At 38.3% G+C, this 21,693-nt stretch overlaps 1 protein-coding gene across 2 annotated transcripts in view; it reads left to right on the forward strand.

The window, feature by feature from the left end:
* Nucleotides 1–21,693, forward strand: part of TENM1 (teneurin transmembrane protein 1) — a gene marked incomplete at both ends in the record, with an annotated part of 234,187 nt that overhangs the window by 24,984 nt on the left and 187,510 nt on the right. For both annotated transcript variants that reach the window (XM_082289581.1, XM_082289582.1), the window contains one exon: nucleotides 854–1,114. In XM_082289581.1, the coding sequence (XP_082145707.1) occupies nucleotides 854–1,114 (261 nt within the window). The remainder of the gene's footprint in view (nucleotides 1–853; nucleotides 1,115–21,693) is intronic.

A 21,693-nucleotide genomic window follows, 5' to 3' on the forward strand; every position in this document is an offset into this window, starting at 1 on the left:
ATAGTGAGTTGCATTTGTAATTGGATTCTCACAAGTGAGAATATGCAGAGGCTACCTCAAAGGGAAGTTGCAGTTTGCTGATGTGTGTTACTTACCTGTAGTTCTTCGAGATTGTTTCCTCTGCATATTCACATTATGGGTCCTGTCCACCTTCTGTTTGTCCTCGGATTTCTACTGCCCGACAGCTGCAGTGTTTAGTAAGAATAACTTGTAGCACTGTACAACTCTCAAATCTCAGATGGCTTGGTGTCATGAGATGGCCCTTGTACAGTCCTAGTAGTCACTGCTCTTCTAGGAAGTTCCTGTAGGCCACCAGCACTGGAGAACCCAAACCCACTGGTGTGAATATGCAAGGACAGCACTCTCAAAGAGCGAGCCAATGGTAAGTACCCTTTCTTTGTCTTCTGTGATAAACCAAGTATTTTAACTGTTATTTTGTAAGTTCCCTATTGGCAAATTTGCTACACTTTCCCTGTGATAAAAACATACTGAGATTAATTTAGAGCTGTTGCCTTCCTGGCAAAACGTGAGAAAGTATCTGTGTTTGCAGATGCTCACTTCAGTTGTAAATTGATGTGCAACTATCAGTGTGTGGGTGTGTACACGTTTGAGCTATAATACGTATTCCTATCAGACAAAGGCACAATTACAGTGCAGCACTATATATTTTACTATCTATTCTTCTAGTTGTATTACACTTAGAGTAGATCAGACAGCAGAGTGAGTCACTGACCAAAAAAAGTCTTCTGATAGTATGAACAGTGCTAATTCTCAAAACAGATTCTCCAAAAGAAGATCCAAGTTATATTGCTTTTCACTGCTACATTTTTTTCTGAACTTTTGTTTTTTGCAGACATGGAATTCTGTGAGACTCCCCATATCCTGTGCTCTGGCTATCAAACTGATTTACATGGTGTAGCTGAGCACAGTTACCCGCTGGAGGTGGGCTCGGATGTGGACACCGAAACAGAAGGTGGTGCATCCCCGGACCACGCCCTGAGGATGTGGATGAGGGGGATCAAATCAGAACACAGCTCCTGTTTGTCAAGTCGGGCAAACTCAGCATTGTCCCTCACTGACACTGACCATGAAAGGAAGTCTGATGGGGAGAATGGTAATAAAGAAATGTGTCTAATATACTCAATAGTAGTAGTAATTTATTCAAAACTTTCTTTTTCTACTTATTTTCCTTTTTCCTTTGTTTTTCTCTTTTGTTTTCTTTTTCCCCCCTTCCTTCCTAGATCTCTGTACTGTATGTAAGCTGAAAGGATTGTTTGCTGTGTGTATTGTATTTATAGTTTAGATAGAAAAGAAGACAAAAAAAAAGAAACACTGATTTTGTTAAAACATCATTTCTCTAGAGACTAATAACTTTTCCACGTTCTTCATTTTTATGTCATTGGACATTTGTCATTTGTATTTGCTGGCCTATGAATTAGGTTCTAAAATAAATCTATAAATGTCCATTTATATCACGTTTTGCATGCAGTTGTTCCTGTGGCTTCTGGGTATAGCTTTAAGGCTCTTCAGCCAGGTGACTTGAGAAAGACAACCTGGAGTCCTAAATGTTCTATTTACCTCTAATCTTATGCTATACCTGAAGACCTGTTTTTATCAGTAGGACAGACTGAACTGGTCTTTGTCCTATCTCAGTTCTGTATTTCCCTGAATATGGAGAGTGAGCTTGTGGGTCGCATGGGTTTGGTTGTTGCGTGTGTGTGTGTTTTTTAAATATTCTTTCTCATTCAGAATTTCTTTACTCATTTGCTTTTCTTACGATTTAGTGTGTCACAGAAGGGAAAAATGTGCATTTAATTAAGTAACGTGGGGAATTAGTATTTTTTTATCTCTGCATTAAAATTGATTAAAATCTACTCTGTTTCCTTACAGAGTATAGTAAGTAAACAAATTTATCATGCTTAAGATCAACAAGCTTAGCTGATATTTTAATTTCTGTGTTTAATAGCTGCATGTTATGGCAGGTCTAGATGTTATTAAATATTGACACTTTGGTGTTGACAGCAACACATTTTAGTGCCTCTGTAGTCATAAGGTGAAAGAGATTTCAGTTATAAATGACATTGCTATACTTACATGTTTGAATTTGTCAAATATGAAGCTTGTAATTACATAATTTCACCTGGCTGTCTGCCAGTACCAGTGATAATGTCCAATGTAGGCTCAAAAACATTACATTATCTGCTTGAGGTTAAAAAAGAGATTTTAGTGCATGGCTTGTTTCTAATTAAATACTGCTTTGAGGTTTAAGCATTCTGTGCTATCACATTTTATTGTGTTGCTGGAATCAGTTAATTTTTAGATGCCACCTCATTTCCACCATGCAATTCCTGTCTTTCAGCTTCCTGTTTCTGTGGGATCCATCCTCTGTAAAGTGTTTGCTGCATAAGGTGTTTGGGCTTGAGGGAGGGTGTATGTTGGTGTGTTTTCCTAAGACATTGGGTTTTAGATGGTGGCTGAAGGAATTGAATCTGGTCTGCCTGGCATTGGTTGGCCCTTAACTGTGGAAGAGGTTTGAAGGGAATGCTACATGGAAAGGAATGTGCATTCTTGTTCCATTCAGACTAAAAAACACACATTTCTGTTGTAAGGTGCTGGGAAGCAGATGTATTGAAAGCTGATTAAGCATATAACTGAGTTCTGTATTTCAGTCTGGAGTGCAGTGGTACAGCTGGGTGTTGATATTTTGCTAGTTGTACATGTACTAAATAGGAAATCTTCTGTAGATGAAAATTACTGTAAGAAGTGCACCTTCATCATCTTGCATGAATGTAGCAAGAACCATGGGTTAAGTCATTAAGATAGGGACACATAATCATTGTGCTTCACCACTAAAAAATGGAGTAGTTTCTTCTAAAGGTTTGTCTCTGAGAATGATTTTAACTAAACTGGTGTAGACAGAGTAGTCTTTTTGCATGTGGCTTTAATATTTCGTTCCTTGTAAGCCTTGTAACAATTTTTTAATCAGGGATTCATGTTTGAAGTGCTTGAGTACCAATTTTAACTAACTTGTTGGAAGAAGAAAACAAGGACAAGAGCAAGTTGGAAGAGAGAGAAACTGAGAGCACAAGTTCACTTGAACTCTTCAGATGTCTCCAGGCAGGGCCATATAAACACGTATCAGTGCTTCCTGTGGTGTTGTGTCATTATAATAATTACAGTCATGAAATTTAATGTTGAATAAATTTGAACACCATGGTTCAAGCTATATTCATTTATATTGTCTATTATTTTGCAGGTAAGTTCATAGCCTAGATTCCTGATCCAGAGAGCAGTGTATTTTTCACCTGGGTTGGCACTCAGTAACAAAGCACTCTTTGAATACAGGAGTCCATAAATCTCTATTTAAATTATGTCACAGATGGCACATCTTCCTGTTTCTTTGCAGTCCTGTGTGCCTGGGGCTTTATCAGAGAGCCACAAGTGTTGCGTTTATCCTTGTCAATTCCTGCCATGGAAGTGTATTTTTTTTTGTGCCAGCCAGTAACTTCTCTGGTGTGAAACTGGAAGAGTGCATAAGATCTGTTGCTGGAAGTACGTGAAATATTAGTTTCCATGATACTTTCTAATTGCTGTAAAAATATTTAGCAATTCTGGATTTCAAGGGGTTGACCAAATTGTATGTGAATGCAGCTATCTGTAACTGGAGTAAAATTAATGAGAAAGGTACAGTTGTTGCATGGTTTGAGAAAACATTGCTATTGTTCATATTTTGAAGGTCAGTAGGGTTTTGGGTTTGGGTTTATTTTTTTCCTTCCTCTATGAGCACAATTTTTGCTACAAATGCAGAACAGCTCTTTTTGTGGTAACATTGGAACAATTAAGTGTGTGGACTCAGTAGACGTGCTTTCAAGGCAGTTTTTTGCTTTGTGTTGATCTGAAGCTAATATACTTCTTAAAATTTTCCTCTTTCTGGCTATTTCTTGACATTCTCCTATTCATTCTGAGCTCTAGAATGAAGTTCCCTGGCACAGGATATATACTTCTCTGTTTATTCTGGGTAGCCCAATTTGAGAATTTATTTGAGGATTGTTTTCCTTCATAGACACACCAAGTCTGTCATAATCACTGTTTAAACACACTCTGGTTGTTTTGGCAGCATTGAACAGATTGTATGAAACACCAGCGTTCCCATTTAGTGTTGTCAACATTAATGGCAACTAATAATAGCCTATTAGTGCACAGACTGCCTTCAGCTTTGCCTGAGGCTAAGCAAAATATATATTAACTGCATGAAATGAATGACCAGTTTCTTGGGGATCATTGCTTATCTCTGCTATAGTATACATAGCTCCATTTAAACACAAACAGCATTACTCTGCAGTATGTGAATGTAAATTTCAGACAGCAACACCACAGAATAACTGTATCAAAAATAGTTCCTTTATGCCATTGAAGAAGACTGCACTTAGCGTCAGTACACTGGTACAATGGTATCTGTCGATGCAGCATGTCAGAACATCAAGTTTGATGCTTGTGTCTGCCAGATTACTGAGCTGGCAAATTTTTTTTTTTTGGAGTATGTGGTCCAGAAGAGGATACAAACCTCATCTACAGAAAGGGTGATCTCCAGATATATCCCTAAAATTATATGGCTTGACATGGATCTGCCTCCACACTAAGTAGTGTACTAAAAAGCAGCCCACAGCCCATTTTGTGTCCATATAACCTCCCTCATTGTTGTTCATTCAGTTCTTTTGTATTCCTTTACAGGATGTCAGTGTGGCTGTGACATGATGAATTTGACCTCAAGTGCATTTATGCTGTGCCATAATCCATTTTTGAGCCATATTTGACACATCTGCACAGCCATCAACTCTTTTAGCTGCTACATCTCATCTGAGAGCTGGTGTGGAACTTCAACCATTCCTACAATAACACAATTTTTAACCTTTTTTATTTTGTCAGAATGCTTTGACAAGCTTTTAGGTCTGACTTGTTTGGCTCATTCCTGACATCTACTAAGATGTTTTTATGCAATTAGTTACTCTTTCTCTACACCATAGTGACAACCAGTAGGAGAGTACAGGATTCCCTGTGCTGGAGGAGTGAAATGCACACTCGTCTTGGAGCCAGATTCCTGCTCAATTTCTTTGGCCGAATTATTTTATGACAACTGGGTATTAGCTGTAGTTCACAGTGACTTCTTTGAGATTTGTAGGCAAGAAATTAGGGTGTTAGTACAGGCTGAAATAGCACTGGTCATGCAATGTGGCATTATAGTGCTTGAGATCTGGTCAAGCAATGTTTTTAAATAACATACTTGTTTTTAAAAACAAAGCAAGAGGGGGGAAAAAAACCCGCTATGGAAAAATGTAATTTTTCCTTTTTGCCTGCATAAATTGTTGGGAAAATTCTTTCTTAACATCAGTGTATGGGATCAGATTCTATTTGAAACAATACTTTTAATAATAAACATTTAAACAGCAGGCTGCAAAGACGGGGTATTAATATTAGCCATATATTAATAAGTAGATGTAGTAGAGAAATTAGGAGGTTACAGATCAAATCTGAGTTTAATGAGCTAGAAACATGTAAGATTATTCTTGTGTAATTCATCTAAGTATTTGGTTTATAGCCTGGGAGTAGTGATCCATTTAACAGAGCTTTTGACTGTCCCTAAATCTCTGGGGCTTTTCATTTTGCTTGCTGGGCAGATGGGTGAGTTTTGGACAAGTCACCTTCATTCTTTGCACTGCAGATTCAGTATCTTAACAGTATCTGTTAAAGGGATAAAAATAGTAAAAGAAATACTGGAATGGCTGATGCTGTATGAGAAGCACAACTTCATGAATGCTGTAGTTATGCAGACATGGAGAGGATTTACTAAGGACAAGGCTCTGATTTAATTTATGGTGTGTGTCAGTAGACCTACTGTGAATTCACACCTGTTTAAATTAGACTTGAATTTGGCTCTTCATAAAAGTCTTGTGTTTAATGTAAGGAAGTGAGAGCATTGTGATTAATGTTGCTGTTATTTAGTGTTATTTTGTAAACAAGTCAGGCAGTAAGCTGATCTCTGGCTTTCTCATTTCTCCAGGAAATTATTACCAACAGCTACATTACAATAACAATACATGCTCTGAGAAGTGAGCATGTGACTGCCTCTCTGTGCAGGATTGTGTTTGTAATAATGATGGCTGAAGTATATCCATTAGCTCCTGTCCTGTCACTCTCTATTTACAGTGGTGCAATTAAGAAATTGAATTACTTATTTGCAAGTAGACCCATTAGGTCAAATATGTGTAAGTAGCCTTGAAAATATAAAGGTAAATATTGGTCTTAATCCCATTCCCCCTGTGTCATTTAATATTTTTCTCTTTGCTCCTTGTATGCTTTATTTTGCCTTTTTGTTGTGGCATGGATTGCATTCTGTTTGTACACTCCTGCCTATCAGATCATTTAAGGCACCTAATAGACTAAGGCAACCTCATCAATAAAATGCAAAAGCCCCCATGGTGAAATTCCTTCAACTTCTGTAGTTTACTGTAGCTTGTCAGATATTTGATTTATGATACTTCAGATATTTGACAGAAAAGGGCCACTTACCTTCCCTTTATAAAAGACCTCTTTTTTCTTCTGTTGTGGAGGGGTTTTGATCTTTTAGTGTTTAGATGGTATTTATGTTGGTTACTTCTGCTGTTGTTTCGAAGAAGGCTCCTCAGTGTGAAAGGAAGTGTGTGAATCCCTGCAGTAACATAGCAATGCCTTTTGGGGAGCATTGGCATATTCACTGACATGGTAACTGCTCTGCTGGAGTTGTTAAGAGTGTAAGATGCTTTTGTTGACCTTAGAGTGGTTCCTTTGGAAATGTTACTGTCTCAAAGGCAGCATGTAAGTTACCTGAATTGCTTTGGATAAGTGTGAGATGCTTCTCTAAGCACTGTAGCATCACCTCAGCTGTAATATCATACAAGTCTTGAGCTTGTGCCCCCAGTATTTAAGCCACTTATGAAACTGTGTATGGAAATTCAGCTAATGACTTTTTTGTCAGTATTGTGGGGGAAATTCTGCCTTTTAAAATTACCATCTTTATTACTTTTTTTGACTAACAAGGGCATTGCATCTGCATGTCTGCTATTTTAATATTTACAATTCTCATGTGCTGTATTAAAATCAGTACACAGCGTTAAACATTCCCTTTTTTGTCGTTCTCTTTTAGGCACAATGAACACTAATTTAAAGACAAATATCAATATTTAGTGTCTTACATTAAAGATAATGAAACAGTGTTTAGAATGTAACAGAAATACGTTATATATTCCAGAACCTAAATTACCTTTGCCCACAGCATAGTAAAAACTATCAGTGCATTTGCACAAGGTTGTGTAATATTTTTATCCCTGCAGTTTTGTTTCCTTTCGTGGGGGACGGGGGGGAGGAGAGGGACGAAAGCTTGAGTCAGGTCTAATTTTTATTCCAGAAATCAGTAAGTTGGCATTAGTGCTCAGAAAAAAATCTCTTGGTTTCTTCCCCTGTGTAATACAGCAAGTATAGTGGATGTGGCTTAAGAAGCCAGCAGCAATATAAATTATCACTCCTTCTTTCATTTAAATCCTTTTTTATTTTCTCAGTATTCTGGATATGAACATAAAGGAAAATTATCTCCAGAAATATTTTACAGTGCAAAAATATGTTGCAGTGATTCTGCAATTCTTGGGACCTCAGTTTATCTAGGCTGCCACAGGGGGAAAACTGAGATGGGATAGACAGGTAAGTGTCTGCTTTCTTGTCAGGGTGCTGCAGTGCAGAAGGATGAGGATTATCTGACTTCTCATTTCACAATCTTTATGAGACCAGGAAAACATTGAACAGAAAGTTTTCCTCTTGTTAAGCACTTACTGTGAGTTCTACAGGAGGACATCTCTGGACAAGTGTGTTGCTGGGAACAGTTCCATTCTTAACAGTCAGCATATCTATCCTGCTGCTTTATTTATGGTTTTTTATTAAGTTTACAGCATTCTTTATTTCTCATTTCTTCTGGTTAAAATTTAAAATGTTTTAGAAGATCAGCAGTCTGATTTAAAGAAACAACCTAATAGTCATATTTTATATGTACATCCTTTGGAATTATTTTGAAATATAATCAATTTTCCTTATATGTCTTAAAATGTAGATGTTTTTACCAGTTGGAACCTGTTTTTCATCAGAGTTTTGGATGTTCTGCTTAAAGCTGAAAGTTGAATATCATTAGTGCAAAATAAGGCTAAGGGAAAACTTGTGAACTCTGATCATGGAAAATTATAGTTAAGGCTGCTAGGTAAATTAGATCAAGTTAACTCTCATTTGATTCCTTACACTGTCAGCCAGTATGGTTTTAAATACAAAGAGAACTGGAGCTTTTTTCTTCCCCATAGCAAAATGCTTTACAGCTGCCACATCGCAGAATGGTTTGGGTTGGAGGCGACCTTGAAGATCATCTTGTTCCACCCCCTGCCATGGGCAAGGACACCTTCCACTATCCCAGATTGCTCCAAGCCCCATCCAGCCTGGCCTTGGACACTTCCAGGGATGAGGCAGCCACAGTTTCTCTGGGCAACCTGTGCCAGGGCTTCTCCACCCTCACAGGGAAATAATTCTTCCCAAATCTCCACTAAACCCGCCCTCTGTCAATTTAAAGCCATTCCCCCTTGTATCACTCCATGCCCTTGTCAAAAGTCCCTCTCCATCTGTCTTGTAGCCCTTTTAGGTACTGGGAGGTGCTCTGAGGTCTCCCTGGAGCCTTCTCTTCTCCAGCCCAAGCCTGTCTCCTTAGCTCCAGCTCTCTGAGCATCTTCGTGGCCTCCTCCGGACTTGCCCGAACCGTAATACCGTAAGTGAAATAAAAAGAAGGGATCTAGCAGATGAGTACAGGATGGATACAGAAGTGACAAATACTGACAAATTACCATTTTAGGGTCTAGCGAGGTTTAATCTAAATACTAGTTCTTCTTGATGATGTGAGCTCTAAGAATTTATTGTTGTTCTGTAGATGAGAAAGGTTGTTCATTCTTCCTTTCCAACCTTTTTTAATTTTTACCTATTTAATTAATTGTGTGTTAAATTACATGCAGAAGTATTATCTTACATTTTCAAATTTGATAGTATTTCATTTCCTCTTGGGCTTGGGAGGAATATGAAGATCAGCATAAATCTGTATTATTCAGGGTTACAAATATTAGCATATCTTCACCTTACAAAAGGGGAGTATTAATAGTAGCAAGTAGTTTTCATCTAGAAGAAACATAGTGACTGCTTCCCATGTCTGCAGTCTTTATAGTCTTCTAAAAGTGAAAGCTAAAGTAAATGTATTAGCCTATTTCTAATTTCTGCAACAGAAAATAGGTTAAGACTGAGAAAGGGGTATATGAAATTGGAGTTCATTTTTTCAGAATAAAGCAGGTTTGAATGCTCCTTGTTTCAACTTGCTTTTATATACAGGGCTTACAAAATGAAATTTAGCATTTTCTGTATTAATTTCATTTATTTAATCATATCTAGCTCTATACCCTCACTTTATACTTTGTAACATGAGCATGAGAGGAAATGTGTATAATTAGCTCTTCTAGAATATGGGTCCAGGAGCACTGAATAGTTCCTGCAGGCTGCTTCGTTTCCCTAACAGATGTTTTTGAGTAAATTGTAATCAGATTCACATATTCTGATGACTAATTATATTGCCAGTGTTTTGTTGTTTGTCTTAAATTTCTACCCCAGATGATCTCCAATGTAGATTTTATACCATGTTCCCAGGACTGACTTTCAGCTGAGCAGCACATGTCAGCTTCTGATCATGAGCTGCTGGGCGGGAGCTGTTCTGGCAGCACAGAGGGGCAGCCCTTGGGGCATCACAAACCGCGTGTTGTAAAGTAACCATGTTCCTTTGCCTTGAGTGATCCAGAAAGGGAGCTGGGGGATGGTCTTCGATTCCATAAAACCACATATACTAAAAGATATCTATGTGGGAGGAAATACCTGCAGGTGAGGATAGCTTAGGACATCGGGTTAGGGTTGTTCAGCTCTATTGCTGGAAACTTTGTTAAAAGATCTCAAAAGGAGGTAACAAAGGGACAAAAGTTAAGGGTATTTCTAGACTCTGTACTGTATTAATTATGGTTCATAGCACTTCTCCTTCCCATTTAATTGAAACGGTTTTACTCACATCTTTCAATGTAGCTTTTAAACTTTTTGCCTCTCTGCCTACAGTTTTTTTTGAGTAAATGTATATTATGAACCATTACCTACCTTTTTTACATACCAAAGTCACGGTAAGTGTTGTTCAGACTTGTCTGCCCTTCTCATTGCTTTGTTCAACGTCAATGTCAAGTGGCACTTCGGGTTTGAGAACATCCTATTTGATTAATTTTTCCCCAAACAGTGCTTTTGAGACAGCAAACTTTGTTATTGCCCAGTCATGCTAAATTCTTTTAGAGCGAGTATTTTTACTGTGGCAGAAGTGGCAGGGCCATAATGCCTGCTTGGAATTTATGTTTTTCTGAATAATTTGGTATAAACATACCTCCAGTTGCACAATCAGAAAGTATCTGACGTAATTAGGTTGAATTGACTCTTACTTGAATCAGCTTGAATTGTTGAGTAAGAGAGCTGCTTGCAAGCTGTGTACTGTCAGTGGGACCTGATGAGTGATGCAGGATTTACAGCTCAGCACTAGAGATTTCTCAGTTATTTTCTTTATGACAAAACAACTTGTGGATGCTTGCAGCTTTTGATTACTGTGGAAAGGTTTAGGTTGTGCTGCTGATCACAGATAGGAATGGAACTTTTGCTGTAAAGCAATAAAGCTCCTGGTGAAGGGAAAAACTCCAAATTTATTTTTATGTACTTGTAAATTTTTGTTGAGGCCAAAAAGTTTCCCAGAATATTACATAGTTTCCTTTTATAAGGAAGATGATAGTGATATATATTTATAAGGAAGCGTATGTGACTAGAAGTGAGACTTCACATTTTGTGCCTTTTTCAAAAATCCTCAGCCCTTGTCTCTCCCAGCTCAGTTGTTTCAGTGCTTCTCTATTGCTGTGATAAAGGAAGGCCTTCCCTCCCATTTTGTGTGGGTTTGTGGGCAGCATGTGCTGGTGAGCATTTGTGAAGGTGGGCACAGTGGCTGCAGGGGCCAGGGCTGCTCTGCCAAAGGCACCAGAGCCCAAATGTATTTCTTCCAGAGCATCTGTAATTATTCACTGTTTAGAACTGCAGTTCTTCCTCTGTAACAAGGGGCACTGCCCAAATGCTTTTCTGTGATGTGCTCAATGTGTCTACAACTATCTTTTATGTCTTTGCCTGTGGGGAAAAACATAATTGAGTCATTCTTCCTGAAGCCTGTGTGGTTGTGTGTTCAGCCAGTACAGTGTTCATTTCAACATTCCTATTAATGGTTGCATTGATTATTTTTATTTTAGCCTGTAATTCTGTCTCCAATCTATCTTTCTAATTTTTATAGTTCACTACCTATTGAACAGCAAATTCAGCTATGTTTGGTTGTGTGCATATTTTTTTAGAGATATAATCTCCTGAATCCAGATTTCTCAGTAGTAGCTAATAGCCTACAGTACTTGAAAGCTCCTTTTTCTTTTTATAACCTATCTCTTTTCCAATACATTTTCTGATTACTGCACTACAGTTCGATTTTTATTGGATCATTTTAGGGCGTAATAATTCATTTCTGATCCCTAGTACCTCTTGTCCATGTCTCAAGTACTCCACATTATTTCAGTCACTCATTTTTGTTGACATCTTTTCTCTAAAGGCAGTCTTCTGCAATTTCTCTCAAAATATCTTTCTGGCATCACCGTTTTAGGCTTGTGATATCCAGTTTTTTTAATACAAAATCAAATAGAAAGCATTTTCTTTACTTCACCAGCCAGCTCTAGTGGAATTTTTTGAGCTTTCTTCTTGCTGTCTTATACATTGTTTGGTGGCTAATAATGGCAAAAACAATACTAGAGCTGTACGTGCAATAAAATAAACACATTTATTTGCAATTGCTTTGCAACTCAGTGCTTATTAATGTTAAATAAAGAGCCATAGAAAGTAGAGTCTAAATCAACTGAGTTTTTGCATTAATCTGTATAGAATTATTTGTTCATTCATTGTTTCTACAGCAGTTTAGATTGAATTTTCTACCTTCTGTTTGGGAAAAAGAAAAAAAAAAACCACACATCCCTTCAGGTTTTGCAGAAAGCTGTGTCAAATCCTGCAGTTTCAGTTGAGTTTCTCTTTTGGGCTCAGTAAGAGCTCTTGAGATGCTGAATAAGGGCCTCTCTTACGGCAAGAAGCCTCTGGTAAGAGAAATGACACTGAGTTGCCGTTTTCAAGTGGTTTCAGATTATTTTCTTCCAAAGCTTCATATTTGTGCAGTCATGAAAAAAAAAATAGTTCCTGTCTGTGGACTCATGTGGGTGGATCCGGGCTCTGGACAGCTGGCAGGGCTCCGGTTGTAGGTTCCTGCTGGGGAAATTTGCATTAGGAGTAAGAATGTGGAAACAGACCCTCAGCCACCTGGGAAGCAAGAAGGGCAGTCCACAAAGTGGAGATGTTTCACCATTGGCTTTGTCAGCTCAGATCATGTTTGGATGATAATCTTTGACAGAAGTTTTCTGTATCACAGAAAACCCACCCACAGTCTCCTGCTCCACTATCTCTCTTGTTGCTGCCCTTTCAGTATGTAATGATGGAATTTGAAGTTTTATATGCCCACAGAAGAGAAATGAAAACAGCAATTGAGTACTCTTCAGAGTGTAGTTGTCTAGCTCAGGTGTACAACATAGTAGCCAAAAAATACATGGCAGAAGCTTTCCATCCTGCTGCTTTCCCTCCTTCCTGCTGTAATGTTCTCTGGTTGCTTGCCTGTCTTAAAGACTTCTTATGTCCTTTGAGGACACCAGCATACTTTGGTGATGGTGCTAGTAAAGTCCGTGACTGGTAATATTCTGAAGCTTGAATCCTTAGTATCAGTGTACTGATAAAGCTGAAAACCCAAGCTTAGTCAAGTGAAGAAGTGGAAACCTGAGGTGTCAAATAAATTTTAAAATATATGTATAATTTTGCGGAGCAATTATTCCTAGAGAACTAGAGGACTTTCTAATACTCCTGAGATGTGGAGAAAGATCTTTTAAAATGCGTGTCAACCTGTTCTAGGATGCAAGTTTGGAGGAGGCTGCATTGCTTATTCTGGTAGGTGGCAGATGCACACCTGCTCTGTCTCGATACAGCTGCTTCTTGTGGCAGCTTAAACAGTTTGAGGCCTGGCAATATCTTTATGCCTTGTAAGTGTGAGTGGTTGTGCTGAAATCCATTGCTACATGAATTAAAAAGGTAAGCAGGTAAAAAGTGTGGAATTCGTTTATCTCTGTAAATTTGTTGTTGGCTTTTGGATTGGATTGTACAACTAATACATCAAAAATTCAGTTAATTTGAAAAGTGTTGCAAAATTCCTCAGATTAGAGACCTCCTTCTCTTGGTTTCATGTATTGATCGATGTGCAAATACAAGAAAAGCAAACATCCCAAAAAGCAGCTGACTGAGCAGTCAAGCGTTTCCTCCTTTTAATATGAATGATAATTGTACTTGGAGGAGTTCTTCAACTGGCTTCTGCCCAGCAGCTTGTGCTGGTAATTTGAAATGTGGGCCCTTCTTTGGATGCTTCCAATGAGTCACCAGAACAGGAAGAAGACAAACAGGGACAATTCTCTACTACAAGTAGGTCTTTCCTACAGGCTCGCTGTTTGGCTGATTTAATTACTTCTAAAAATATATTTCTCTACATGTGTTTTAGAAGTAGTGATATGAAAACAGATGACAAATATTTTAATGTTGGTTTGGGGTTTTTTCTTATTGGCTATTTTATTCCCTTTAGACTAGCAGAACAGGAAATAACCTTCCACTCATCTAACCTGGTTGATTTTAAATACCTACCAAATTCAGTGGCATTTCTTAACTTGTCGTCTTCAAATTAGTTTCTTGACTTTTCTCTTGAATGTAGCTTGTTCTGCTAACATGAGGGCACCCAGGGGATTAGTTAGAGACATGCTTCTGTCATGCTTCTGGGTCACCTCAGTTCTGTGATAAAACTGGTAACTGGGACTGAAATTTATGGTCATCCTAAAAGAAAATATCCAAGAAGTAGAAAACCTGTTTTCACTGAGCTGTTATTTCAGAGGCTGAAACATGACAAACTTTAGTGAAAATATAGAGAAAGCCACAGTTACTCCCATTCTGCTGGCTGGAATTTAAGGCATTTGGAAATACTGTGTGTTCATTACACCAGGTTGCCTCTTCTTTGCAGGTTGTCTAGTATTACTAGGAATGCTTACCTATGTTCAGTATATGCAATGAGGTTTTATCAGTTAATGAAATAGCAGGAAAGATGCAAAAAATAAGCCTAATAAGAATAACACACTGTCATAGAGACAGGACATAAGCACAGAGTTAACTGTGTTAATCTTATCAGTTGGCAGTTTTCTGATCTCCCAAACAATACTTGCAGGCAGTGATTTCTAATATTTGCATTTGAAGAAAGCTAACAGGTTCTCATCAAAAACAAGACTAATGTTACTTCACATTATACAGATACAGTTAAAAGATGAGCCAGTCCTCTGAAGAGCCCAAATTATATAGATATATTTTTATATATATTGATTATTTTATCTCTTATCTTCCACAGGTTCATTCTAAGCCTCATGTAATATGCATAAACCTCTTCAATAAAGACTTTTGTTATTAACTGGGAAGAAACTTCTTTATTATTCTTATCTATTTTTCGGGTGGTATCAGGTCAGACTTTGCACAACTGTTTAGTTTCTGCAGAAGAAAGCTTTTATTGTGTCAGGGATAATTGTTTTTTATATTTTTAATTTATTGGAACCTTTGTTTCCCACATAGTATTTTGTAGCATAGAAGTAGTAGCAGTTGAAACAGAGAAGTGGAACAGACCATTAAAAGGGGTACTTGCTGCCTTTATTGCTGTTGCCTATGTTTTGAAACATTAATTACCAAATATACTTAAATATAGTATTTTCAATTTTTAAATTATAAAAAATGTAGGTGTTTATTACAGTATTAAAATTTTGCTGGTTGGGCTTTTAATGTCTGAAATATGGGGATGGTAGCATGACACAGTGTTAGGGACATAAAAATCTTTATGAGAAATTGTCATGAAAGGTGTCAAAAACGTGATTCTTATCTGATATTTAAACTGCAGACATTAAAACATCATCCCTGACATACAAGTCGATACTGAACATTTCAAAGATCCAGGCGGATACATGGCAAATTGAATGAAATTCAGTGGGGGAGATAGTAACCAAATATAAAATAATTAATAGGAGCTACTTTGGAAAGCAGTAATGCTGAAAGGGACCTTAAGGGCCAGTAAATTAGATAAATGGAGGCAACAAGTCAAATGCTACTTTGGGCTGCATGTGTACATGTGTCCTGTCAAGGAACTATGAAATATAGCAGCTGTCACTAAGACTTCTCTGATGAGTCGCTTCTGAGCATTTCAACACTGGGGATGTATAAAATCAAAGAATCTGAGTAGTGCAAAATACAGTTGTGGTTTTGGGACTTGTTATTCAAGGAAAGGTTTTTTTAAAAGGCCTGAATCTGTAGAGAAAGTCGAAGTTGTTACTCAGATAACTGGAACAAGTATGGGGTGCAGGGAGGGAGGAGCTCTGTAGGTCTCTACCATCCTGGGCGATGCTGTCATCACCAGGAGCACAGTGCAGAATATACAGCAGACCTGGCAGTGCTGGTTCAGGAGCTGTAACTGGCAGTCTGAGGAATTTAAATATGAAATCAGAGACAGTTCCTAAACAGTGTAGTCATTCAACATGGCAATAACTTGCCAAGGGACTGTAAGTCCTTAGTATTGGGAGCCCTTGTGCTATGAGGGTTAATGTGAAGGTCGCTGGTTGAAACTACTTCTGACTGTGAAGGTGATCAGACTGGATGGATGCATTGACTCTTTGCTTCTGTAAACCTCTTATGTTTCTACTGACTATTAAATTTTTCCAACTTGCCTGTTTTAAAGTAGTATGAAGCCAATAAATGAAGTGGTAGAGGTTTTGTGGCTGCAATTGTTTAAAACCAGCCAACACATTTGAGTATATACTACAGAGGACGTGACTAGCATGTGATTATTGATTGCTATTCTTCATTAGTTTGTAGTCAAAGGAAATAACCCAATAGATCTTTCCATCTCTGACTCGTGTGTATTGTCTATAGATGTAACAGCTGCCCTAAACATTTGGCAACTGGCCCAAGCCCAAAAATTAACACTAAAAAATTAATTTTGTATAAGCTAATAAGGACAAAGGCCATTCAATTTCTTGTTTATGCAGAAAGCTTATTGAATCTGAAGATGATACATCTGGGAATAAGCTGGTGGAATCCATTTGTAAAATAATAATGCCTACACATCACAGAAGGACTTGTGTAATAATCAGTTAGTCATTAAATAGAGGGGATTTTTGGTACAATATTGGTCAAGATATTTATCTATGGTAACCCAAACAGACAAATGTTTATTAAAGATTTAAGCAAAGAAATTGAAGAAATCTACATCTAATCAAACTGTGCCAAGATTAAAGGAGAATCTTCCCTTTTTTATCCTACTGCATTGCTGCCCTCCCCTGACAAGGTGTTAATCACAGCTTCTTTGTCTCCTGTATAGTTTGCACTTCAGATTCCAGGTGTAGCAGGGTCTGTTTCTTTTAAAGTTTTTCATCTATTCCAGTGCGTTGGCTTTTCTGCCTCAGTTGGAGTTTGTAGTCTTTTGATGGGTCCAGACAGATCTAATTTTTCGGTTCCTAGAGCTCTTGATTAAGGGTGGACACTGCTAATTAATCCACTTTGCGTTTTGAGTGGCTGATCTGCAAAGTCTCTGTCAGTGCAGTGCGTTTCACCTGTAATTATAGTTCATCTTCTCTGTTAGAAGCAGGCTTTGCTGAGTACTACTTCTGGAAAATTTTGAACTGGGGATGTGGTTTATCTGTTGAGCATTGTCTGTATGTCTTGCCAAATGCATGACATGGAAATTGAAATAAGACCTGTGGAACTACAGGCTGGTCAGTTTTCCTTTGATGTTGGGCAAGATCAGGAAGCAAATCCTCCTGGAAACTCTGCTAAGGCACATGGAAAATAAGGAGGTGATTGGTGATAGCCGACATCACTTCACTAAGGGCAAATCATGCCTGACAAATTTGATGGCCTTTCATGGCAGCGTTAGAGTGTTGGTGGATAAGGGAGGAACAATTCACATCATCTACCTGGAACTGTGCAAAGCATTTGACATTGTCCTCATGACATCCTTGTCTCTACACTGGAGAGCCATGGATTTGATAGACGGACCACTTGGGTGGATGGTTGGCCTCAAAGAGTTGTGGTCAACATCTCAATGCCCAAGTGGAGGCCAGTGAGGAGTGAGTGAAAGTCCTCAGGTCAGAAATGGAGCCAGTGCAGTTTAACATCTTTGTTGCGACATGGACACAAGTGGGATCCACCCGTGATCCCAAGCGGGATCAAGGGCACCCTCAGCAGGTTTGGCAGTGACACTGAGCTGTGGATGATGGTGGAGGGAAGGGATGCCATCCAGAGGGATCTGGATAGGCTGGAGAGGTGAGTCTGCACAAGCCTCATGAAATTTGACAAGACTGAGTGCAAAGTTCTGCACCTGGTTTGAGGCAATCCTTAACTAAAAATTAATGTGAGGAGAATTCTGCATGTCTAAACCTTACCGACTGTTTCTTTAGAATAGAACTAACAGTGATTTTCTTATCCATGGGCTGGAATGTGACTATTTTGAGACCATTGTAAAAAGTTAAATTGCTTTGAAACAAATGTAAATCAGGTGCTGTCATTGTTCCTTCAGAACCAGAGAAATTGGACTTAAATTTGAATATAAAACAGTATATTAGCATTACTGCATTAGATCAGTGTTCTTAAATATGTTTACAAACGCATTTGGGTGTGTGAAAGGCTGCCTTCCCTTCCATTATCTATTGCAGTTGTGTGCTACTCTTTTGTGACTGCTGCATCTAGTGAGGCAGAGGAATGTACTGAAGGCATTTTATTATCTCACACTGGAGCATTATACTTGATGACTGCCCTATCAACATTAAGGCATAGGAAACAATGACCCTTGGCCTAGAATTTTTATTAACAAGGTCCAGAACTCAAGTTATATGTCAGTCTGGTTTTGTTTTAAAAGCACAGCAAGTGAATGTGACTGCAGCGAGCTCCAAGAGCAGTGTGTTCTGTGAGCTGGCAGTTACAGGGCATCCGAGCAGCTCAGTCCAGTTCAGCACTGGTGGCAAAACCCAGTCACAATTTGTTTTGTTTAAAAAAGTAGCAGTAATTTTATTTGGCTTCTGACTGTTTCCTTGGGCAAAAACATTTGTTTGAACTGGGAGTTTTACCTGAGGAAGGGCTGCATTTTTTGAAATTCATTGAGCCAGTTGCCAGAATAGGAACATGATCTTATGCTCTAGAAGTTTTAAAATTCAAGCACTTTGCTGGCATCATCAGACTTAGTTCTGCTATCTCATTATGAGTTAACCTATGAGTGCTAATAATAGCTCATGGCAAAGGCACTCATTATGTGTAAATACATATGACTAACTTAATTATTGCTATGCTGACTAATCCATACATTTTATGAATGAGGAGGTTTCAGCCCTGCTGTATAAACCCATTTATATGGGAGCAGAATTTGCTTCATTGTGTTGTTACAGCAAATACTGAAATCTCTACCTTTATTCTTCGTATAGGCAAAGATCACAGAGAAGTGAGCAAGGGAATGAAATAAGAGTGTGTGTATATTCTGTATATTACTATTCCATGAAATTAAACAAAACATGTTCCCAAGAAAGTAGGAATAGTGGTCTTCTGTATTGTGAATAGAAATGTGCCAAGGGAGAGAGGCCTGGAACAAAGGAAGCTCATGTTCCTGTATTCTTCAGTTAGTATAAACATTCACTGGGAAATTAAAGGCTTCTAGCAAAAAGAATTTAACAATGTGTTGCCATCTCTGTTAAACTTGAATCTTCACAGCTCTCTGAATATCACTATGTGCCTACAGGTGCATTTTCAGTGTTGTTTAATTTTTCATGTGAAACAATGCTGCTTTTCTGTATTTATTCTCCTTCTCTTACAATAATCTTCATTGGTCTAAGAACATCACATCTAGCTGTCAAAAATATTTCTAGTGTCAGAATTGAAGGTCTGTATGCATCGTGTATACATCGTGTTATAGTGACTAATTGCATTTTCTGCCTGTGACCTCTCCCTCGGGTCATTTTGAGTCCACAGAATACACTGTGCCACCACGATGAGAAACTATTTGATGTTTTAGTTCATTTTAATTGTTCAGTGTATAACCTTAAGCCTTATATGTTACCACTCTTCAAACCTTGTTCTTACAGTAGTATTAAATTCCTGTTGGCAATTCTGTGGTGCTCATCACTGTGATATTCAAATACTTCATATATGTTTATGTATTTCTCTGGGAAACAATGGGGGGTATTTACCTCCATTTTATGGGTAGGGATTCACATACATATAAATTAAGGGAAAAATACCTGCTAAACTTGGGCATCTGGTTTGAACTGCTCAACACCTGATTTTGTTTTAGAATACTCCAAATATTAACTTCAAATATTAGTGCAATATATGACTAAGAATAGCTGTCACTGATTTAACTTGCAAGTCTGTAGATTTATAAGAAAAGCAAAATAAGAAGTGTAATTATCATCTGGCATCAGTTGGTTTTGAGCAGTTTCTAACATCTAGGTTCAAGTATTACCATTTACTCTACTTGAGCTGGCAGAGTTTGATAGCAGTAGGAAGCTGTCATCTTCTCTTTGAAACCAGCAGTGAAAGGAAAGGAAATCCATGTATTGATGTTGGGCTTCACAAATGTTAACTGACAGCTTTTTTTTTTTTTTTTTTTTTTTTTTTTTTTCCCTTTTTTTTTCCCTTTTTTTTTTCCTTTCCACTCCTTTCCTTCAAGTTGAGTTCTTTCCCTGGTCTTGTCCCAGGCACTTTCTTTCCAAGTCTGAGCTTTGCCCCAGAGCTTTTCTCTTACTTAATTTCTTCCTTATGGACTTTGCATTCAGTTTCTGGTCATGGCAGCAGTCTTCAAGAGATCTGATCTCACTGTTCTGCTCAAATTGTTCTTGTGTGTTCCCCCTTTCTCTCCTTTTCCATTTATTCTGTTTTAATGATTCCCCTCACTTCTTGTTTCTATTTATCCGGTTTCTGTCCAGATGGTTTCATCATACCTTCTCTCTTCTGCAGTAGTTTCAATCAGCTGTCTGTCTTCTCCATCATGCTTAAGTGCCTTTAAGCAGAGGGCTTTGGGAGTGCAGAAGGAGGAAACCTCTGGCAGGCTCGTTCCCTAGTGCTGTCCTTTCTGGATGAGTACAGGGAGCAGCAAGAGCAGAGACCTGAGCACTACAGCCCTGGGCTGAAGTCTCCTCAGCCTCTCCACAGTGTGGCATGAGCATTTCCTGGTTACCCAGAGGCCTCTGAGGACTTGTGTGCATTCAGTTTGGATGCAAGACTGACATAAAGGTTAATGCTACCACAATTTGCAAATCTCCTGTTCCAGGAACAGCTGGGGGCCCTGGAGCATTTCAGAGGAACAGTCTTCACTGACATATGTAAAACTCATCATCCCTAACATCATCCTCAGGGATGTCCAAGTGAATCCAAATAACCCTCCTGCTTCCCTGAACACCCTGAGGTAGGGACCTGGTATGAGAGGTTTGTTCCAAATGGTTAAAATTTCGGAAAAAACAACCAAATGTCATATAGCAGTAAGGAATGTGTTAAGAAGATAAGACAAATAGGTTAAGTGATAAACCAGCTCCTACAACTTTCCCCTGAAGACAATGCTTTCAAAACTACTTCACTTTTTGAAGTTCTGTAACATTAAGCTAGTGATCTGCTCCCGGCCCTTGTTCTCCGTAACATTCAGAGCTTGTTGTAGTCTTGCTTTGTAAATCCATACACTGGTTAATGTAATTTGTGCACTGAGTACATAATAGTTGATTGACAACATTAAAAATATATGCATGCACACATACAGATCTCAGCTCGGTGAAAGATGCGATGTGTGGCCTGAGGCTTTTTTAATTTGCAGGTAATGTGATGGTTGTTTCCTGATTTTCAGCTGTGTAGTGATTATCATGCTATAATTTCAGTTTAAAAAATAGCCAGTGAACAGTCATATTGCAGTGTTTTACATAAGTGTCTCATTCTTGCAATATTCCAGTAGCCTAAACACATTCACCAAGAAGTCAGTGTGATTGTATACCAAATAATTCACCTGCTCTGCTGGAGAGTTGAGAGAAATCCTGCCCAGTATCACCTGGTTTCTGCATGAAACATTATCCAGAGTTTGCTGAAGAGTTCTGTTTTATTAATGGGTGTGGATGACACACGTAATCTAACCAGGGAGTATGAATCATTCGTTTGGATTGCTCTCATTCATTCTGATACACATTTGATGGTTTGAGAAGTGCAGTATTCCAGGGAACCTGTCCTAACAGTTGAGGGAGAAACAAAAAAAAAGTCCCTTCCTGGTGGAATCAACTTTATTTAGGAGCACTAACAAGAGTGGTATCCTATCAAAGAATGCAAAAGCCTTTCTATTGCTAAGATGTCTGGATTTATCTG

Source organism: Coloeus monedula (assembly GCF_965178545.1).
Source record: "Coloeus monedula genome assembly, chromosome: 12".
In the NCBI taxonomy this organism is placed as follows: Eukaryota; Metazoa; Chordata; class Aves; order Passeriformes; family Corvidae; genus Coloeus; species Coloeus monedula.